General features: G+C 38.1%; 1 protein-coding gene across 1 annotated transcript in view; it reads right to left on the bottom strand.

The window, feature by feature from the left end:
• Positions 1-6,866: 6,866 nt before the first annotated feature.
• SLC26A4 (solute carrier family 26 member 4) overlaps positions 6,867-7,557 on the bottom strand; it is a 59,311-nt gene continuing 58,620 nt past the window's right edge. The window contains exon 20 of the mRNA XM_062198917.1: positions 6,867-6,890. Coding sequence (XP_062054901.1) covers positions 6,867-6,890 — 24 coding nt within the window. The remainder of the gene's footprint in view (positions 6,891-7,557) is intronic.

Here is a 7,557-nt window from a genome sequence, read left to right as displayed (position 1 = left end):
GTAAAAGATGGCCCAAGTCCTTGGGCCCCTGCACCCGTGTGGGAGACCCAGAAGAAGCCCCTGGCTTCAGATCCATGCATCTCTGGCTGTTGCAGCCAATTGGGGAGTAAACGAGTGGATGGAAGACCCCTCTCTCTCTCTCTCTCTCTCTCTCTCTCTCTCTCTCTCTCTGTCTCTCTCTGTGTAACTCTGACTTTCAAATAAATAAATAAATCTTTTAAAAAATTAGATAAGAAATCAATAAAACTGAAACAAAAAAAATACAAAAGATCACCAAAATGAAGAGCTGGCTTTTTGGAAAAATAAATAAAAATAAACAAAATTGACACAATATTGGCCCAACTAATCAAGAAAAGATGAGAGAAGTCTGAAATCAATAAAATTAGAGATGAAAAAGGAAATGTAACAACAGACACCACAGAAATAAAAAGAATCATCAGAAATTACTATCAAGAGCTGTATGCCAAAAAACTTGGAACCAAAGAAATGGATAGATTCTGGACACATACACCCTACTTAAATTGAGCCATGAAGTCATAGAAAACCTAAACAAACCCATAACCAAGACAGAAGTTGAATCAGTAATAAAGACCATCCCAACAAACAAAAGCCCAGGACCGATGGCTTCACTGTTGAATTCTACCAGACATTGAAAAAAGAACTAACTCCAATTCTTCTCAAGATATTCAAAAAATTGAAAGGGAGGGAATCCTCCCAATTTTTTTCTATGAAGCCAGCATCATCTTAATTTCTAAACCTGAAAATGATGCAACAGAGAAAGAGAATTACAGACCAGTTTCCCTGATGAACATAGACGCAAAAAATCCTCAACAAAAACTTAGCCAATTGAATGCAACAACACATCAGGAAGATCATCCACCCAGAACAAGTGGAACTTATCCATGGTATGCAGGGATGGTTCAACATTTGAAAATCAATCAATGTGATACATCACATCAACAAACTGCAGAACAAAAACAATATGATTATGTCAAGATGCAGAGGAAACATTTGATAAAATACAACACCCTTTCATGATGAAAACTCTTAGCAAATTGTGTATATAGAAGGGATGTTCCTCAACACAATCAAGGCAATTTTTGACAAACATGGCCAGCGTCCTATTGAATGGGGAAAAGTTGGAAGCATTCCCACTGATATCTGGAATCAGACAAGGATACCCACTTTCACCATTGCTATTAATATCCCTGGAAGTTTTAGCCAGAGCCATTAGGCAAGAAAAATATATCAAAGGGATACAAATTGGGAAGGATGAAGTCATACTATTCCTATTTGCAGATGATATGATTCTTTATTTAGGGGATCCAAAAGACTCCACCAAGAGACCACTGGAACTCATAGAAGAGTTTGGTAAGGTAGCAGGATATAAAGTCAGTACACAAAAACGAACAGCCTTTGTATACACAGACAATACCAAGGCAGAGATTAACCTTCTAAGATCAATCCCATTCACAATAGCTACAAAAAAATTAAATACCTTGGAATAAATTTAACCAAGGATGTCAAAGATCTCTACAATGAAAATTATAAAACTTTAAAGAAATAAATAGAAGAAGATACAAAAAAATGGAAAAATCTTCCATGTTCATGGATTGGAAGAATAAACATCACCAAAATGTCCACTCTTCCAAAAGCAATTTACAGATGCAATGTGATACGAATCAAAATATCAGACATTCTTCTCAGATATAGAAAAAAATGACATTGAAATTCATATGGAAACACAGAAGACCTCGAATAGCTAAAGCAATTTTTTTTGACAGGCAAAGTGGACAGTGAGAAAGAGAGACAGAGAGAAAGGTCTTCCTTTTCCGTTGGTTCACCCCCCAGTGGCTGCTGCGGCCAGTGCGCTGCGGCCGGTGCACCACACTGATTCGAAGCCAGGAACCAGGTGCTTCTCCTGGTCTCCCATGTGGGTGCAGGACCCAAGGACCTGGGCCATCCTCCACTGCACTCCTGGGCCATAGCAGGGAGCTGGACTGGAAGAGGAGCAACTGGGACAGAATCCGGTGCCCTGACCAGGACTAGAACCTGGTGTGCCGGCGCCACAGGCGGAGGATTAGCCTATTGAGCAATTTTATACAACAAAAACAAAGCTGGAGACATCACAATACCAGCTTTCAGGACAGACTACAAGGCAGTTATAATCAAAACAGCCTGGTACTGGTACAAAAACAGATGGATAGACCAATGGAACAGAATAAAAACGCCAGAAATCAATCCAAGCATCTACGACCAACTTATGTTTGACCAAGGCACTAAAACCGATCCCTGGAGCAAGGACAGTCTCTTCAACAAATGGTGCTGGGAAAACTGGATTTCCACATGCAGAATCATGAAGCAAGACATCTACCTTACACCTTACACAAAAATCCACTCAACATGGATTAAAGATCTAAATCTATGATGCGACACCATCAAATTATTAGAGAACATTGGGGAAACCCTGCAAGACATTGACACAGGCAAAGAGTTCCTGGTAAAGAGCCTGGAGGCACAGGCAGTCAAAGCCAAATTAACAAGTGGGATTACATCATATTGAGAAGTTTCTGTACTGCAAATAAACATTCCGGAAAGTGAAGAGGCCACCGACAGAATGGGAGAAATTATTTGCAAATTACACAACTGATAAAGTATTAATAGCCATAACATATAAAGAGATCAATAAACTACAAAAACAAAATAAACAACCCAATTAAGAGATGGGCAAAAGGACTTAAAAAGATATTTTTCAAAAGAGGAAATCCAAATTGCCAACAGACACATGAAAAAATGCTGAGAATCACTAGCCATCAGGGAAATGCAAGTCAAAACCACAATGAGGTTTCACTTCACCCCAGTTAGAATGGCTTTTATACAGAAATCAACATACAACAAATGCTGGTGAGGATGTGGGGTAAAAGTTACCCTAATCCACTGTTGATAGGAATGTAAACTGATAAAACCATTATGGAAGACAGTATGGAAATACCTCAGAAATCTGAATATAGACCTACCATAATATCCAGCCATCCCACTCCTGGGAATTTATCCAAGGAAAATTCAATAAGTAAATAAAAGAGTTATATGCACCCCCATGTTTATTGCAGCTCAATTCATAATAGCTAAGCCATGGCATCAACCTAAATGCTCATCAACTGGAGAATGGATAAAGAAACTATGGGATACATACACTATGGAATACTACACACAGTGGTAAAGAAAGAAGGAAAGAAAGAAAGAAAGAGAGAGAGAGAGAAAGAAAGAAATCTGGTCATTTGCAACAAAATGGATTAATCTGGAAAATATCATACTTAGTGAAATAAGCTAGTCCCAAAGGGACAAATACCAAATGTTCTCCCTGATCTGTGAACTTTTAGATCTGTGATCTTTTAGATTACCTAAAAGAAATTCTGTAGAAGTGAAATTGACACTTTGAGAAGCAATGACTTTAACAGCCCATGTCTCAACTATTGAGGAAAAGTGTTTTTCTTCTTCGTTTTCTGAATTCTTTACTTAACACAGAGTTAGTCATATTTGTATAAAGTGAATTGAAATTGATCTCATTAAAAACTAAGAGTGGGAGTAAGAGAAGAAGGAGGAGGTTTGTAACTGTAAAGCTATATAGTTCTGCATACATTCCTACAGACTTACTTCTAGGAGTACAGTTTAAAAACTTGTCATGGGGGGACCAATGCTGTGGTGCAGCAGGTTAATGCACTGGCCTGAAGAGCCAGCATCCCATATGGGCACTGGTTCGAGACCCAGCTGCTCCACTTCCCATCCAGCTCTCCGCTATGGCCTGGGAAAGCAGTGGAAGATGGCCCAGGTTCTTGGGCCCCTGTACCCATGTGGGAGACCCAGATGAAGCTCCTGGCTCCTGGCTTTGGATCAGCGCAGCTCTGGCTGTTGCAGCCAATTGGGGAGTGAACCATCGGATGGAAGACCTCTCTCTCTGCTTCTCCTCTCTCTGTGTAACTCTTTCAAATAAATAAATAAATAAATCTTTAAAAATTTAAGTAAAACCAACATGTTATGAAGAATATAAAACCTTTTAAAAAAATTAATAAAAACTTGCCATGGGACCCCAAATTCCATTAAGCTGGGTGGTAAAAATGTTAAAGTGATCATATTAAGTGTTAAAGTGACCATATAGATAGGATTAAGTGTTAAAGGGATCATATAAATAAGACCAAGTATCTGGCAATAATAATAGAACTAAAATGTAGAGAATGCTCCAACATGGGCAGCAGTCCACACAGCAGGCTCACAGAATGACAATCACTTTAAATGGCACTCTGACCTCAGAATCAGCTCTTAAGGCATTCTGGTCTGGCTGAAAAGCCCACAAGAGCATTTCAGGCATGGAAAGCCAAGACACTGTGCCAAAAAATGTCCTACATGAAAGATCTCTGTGAGTGCAACCCCAGTGGAAATAAGTGGCCATCAAAGAAAGATATACTGGGTCTGGCGCTGTGGTGCAGTGGGTTAAAGCCCTGGCCTGAGGCACCAGCATCCATATGGGCACTGGTTCTAGTCCCAGCTGCTCCTCTTCCAATCCAGCTCTCTGCTATGACCTGGGATAGCAGTGGAAGATGGCCCGAGTCCCTGGGTCCCTGAACCCATGTGGGAGACCCAGCAGAAACTCCTGGCTCCTGCCTTTGGATTGGCACAGCTCTGGTTGTTGCAGCCAACTGGGGAGTGAACCAGTGGATGGAAGATTCTCTCTCTCTCTCTCTCTCTCTCTCTACCTCTCTCTGTAACTCTTTCAAATAAATAAATAAAATAAATCTTAAAAATAAAGCAGGATATACTTTTCTCTGAAGGGAGGAGAGAATTTCCACTTTGCTTATGGCCTTGTCTAAAACTGACAGAGATTATGGATTCAAAAGGCTTTCATAGTCTGTCAGCTCATGTCAGGAGCCTCAGGTGATCCTTGACATCATACATAAGAGTGTTAATTGTTAAATTGACAACAGGAGTGACTGTGCACTTACTTTCCATGCAGGACCTCTGTCCTCAATGAGTTGTATTATGAAAATTAACTGTAAAACTTGTTCTCAGTTTTGTGTGTGTGTGCAAATTGTTGAAATATTTACTTAGTCTGGAGTTGGTCTTCTGTATATAAAGTTAATTGAAAGTGAATCTTAATGGATAATGTGACTGGGAATGGGAGAGAGAGGAGGAGGAGGGGTTGGAGTGGGGGTGGCAGAGTAGGTATGATGGGAAGAATCTCTATATTCCTAAAGTTATACTTATGAAATTTGTACTCCTTAAATAAATGGTTTCTTTGGAGAAAAAGAATACATTAAAATGATTGAGAAGGGTTAACAGCAAACTTAGAATGTAGCATTTTTTGGTTCTATTTAATAGTTTTGTTCAGAAAGAACACATCTGATTAGCTTAAAAAGCAATGTTACATTTACTTAAAAATATGTGTACATATTTCCTAATTTACATGATTTGATCTTTTCCACTTGTTATTGAAATTCATATACAATACTAGAATCTCATTATATAGGTTAAAAACATAAAAGATAGCTTTAATTTCAAGTAAAATTTTCATTGATAATACAGAATTAGAAGCCTGCGTACTTTTCACAAAATGCTTAGAAGACACCGTATTCTCAGACTGTGTTTAGCTAACAAGTCAGACTGTGGTCTTAGATGGTCAGAAACAGACTCAAGATTTTTAGAAAACTCTAGCTTTAGTGTAAAATATAACTTTGGTGTTTCCTTAAAAAAAGTGAACAGTGCAAATTTCCTCTATTGAACAGAGGTATTCATATATTTTCGGCAAGGCTACGACATTCACCCTAGAGACAGGACTTGGTGCCAAGATAAGCAGTTCTAACTGTGAAAATGAGATAGTGTTATAATAATCCTGGTTATGCTGTGGCCAGACATAGAATCTGAATTCAGGATCAACCAGTTTGAGATGACTGTATTCCTTCAGAAGTGGACACACAGCTTCTGACTGTTTTAAGGAGAAAAACAGAGATAAAACAAGCTACCTTTGAACAGCCCAAAACATTGGAACTTTCAGATATGTGTCCAAAGGGGTCTTCAAATACATACAAGAGGTCTTCAAAAAGTAAATGGAAAAGTGCACGTTGCCTTTTCATTACATGTGAAGAACACTGGCATTATTCTCAGTAATTTCAGTTGAGGGCTTAAGTTGTGTTTTGTTTTGTTTTGTTTTTGTCTCTAGAAATGAAGTACAACTTCATTTACTCCAATACGAAACATATAGGAATGGTCCACGTGACCAAAGCCTGTATATAACTCTAAAATTATTGGCACTAAGAAAAGTTTGAGTAAAAATAAAATTAAAAAAGAAGTAAAATAAAATATTCTGGGGTAGAATATGGATTTTTTTTAAAAAATTTCCATTGTGTGTATTTCAAACCATTCTGCTTTGTCTTTGAAATCTGATTTTTAAATATAAATAACTTTAGGTACTTTACTTTTTAGATTAATTTTGAAACATAGAATTCAGTTAAAGATTACTTACTTTACATGCTGTTAAAATTTTGGACAAAAATTTCACTCATTTTAATCACCATGATAACAGATTTTTTTTTTTTTTGCTAAAAGCAACACAATTTTCATGTTAGATTTTTAGACCATACCTTTATATACCATAGACCATACCTTTATATACCTCCATACAAGGATCATTTCTATGGAAGACAGTCTTTCAATGACTAAGTTTAAAAAAAATCAACATTTTAAAAAATGTAATAGAAAAAGGATGAGTGTTTCAAGGCCAAATAAATAATCAGGGCAGAAATGCTGGCGTGCAATGACATTGGTAGGTGAGTTCTGTCTTGGAGTCCTTCTGATCAGATCTCCTGGACCTGCTTTCAGGAGGCAAGTCTACGCATAGCCTGTGGAAGCAAAGGGGAAACCCAGCGGTGATGCAACTGATTTCTCCTTAGTCTACATTATCTTTTTTTTGCAAATAAATCAGTCTGGTATTGATCACTTCTTTTTACTCACCTTGGGTGGACATATCACAAGAGAAGGAAGGTAAAAAACCTAATTTTATACCTCTTCATATTTCAATTGGATTTACTTAAAAGCAATTAGCTACTATTTATTGAGTACTTATTATGTAAAGACATTGTCTTCTTACTTTATGTGCATCCTTTAATTTTCACAACCCTGTGGTATAATTATTCCTAAGTTACTAAAATGAAAATTCTAACTAATTTTCATGGCTACATAGCAAGTTAAGTAGCAGCAGCAGGATTAGCACCTGGGTGTATGTGACCCCACGACCCATGCCCTTGACACAGGGGGCTATGCTGCTCCATCACCTGTACAACATCTTCCTGGGTTGATCCTTCCATGTGTCCATCATGCTCCTAAAATATGGCTCCTGCTTAAGTGCTGATTTTGATATATGAATTTTTACTTAACTGTGGCTGCCCTGTACTCACAGAACCACAGACTACTACAGCTGCAAGGACTGCTCAGCTCGACACTGAATTTCATGGGCTCACTGCACTGGTAGGCTAAGTTGCAGGGCTGAAATTTTCAACTCTAGTAGTG

The sequence above is a fragment of the Lepus europaeus genome, chromosome 1 (assembly GCF_033115175.1).
Source record: "Lepus europaeus isolate LE1 chromosome 1, mLepTim1.pri, whole genome shotgun sequence".
In the NCBI taxonomy this organism is placed as follows: Eukaryota; Metazoa; Chordata; class Mammalia; order Lagomorpha; family Leporidae; genus Lepus; species Lepus europaeus.
Note: the sequence above shows the minus strand (reverse complement) of the source record. Positions and strands in the feature narration are given on the sequence as shown.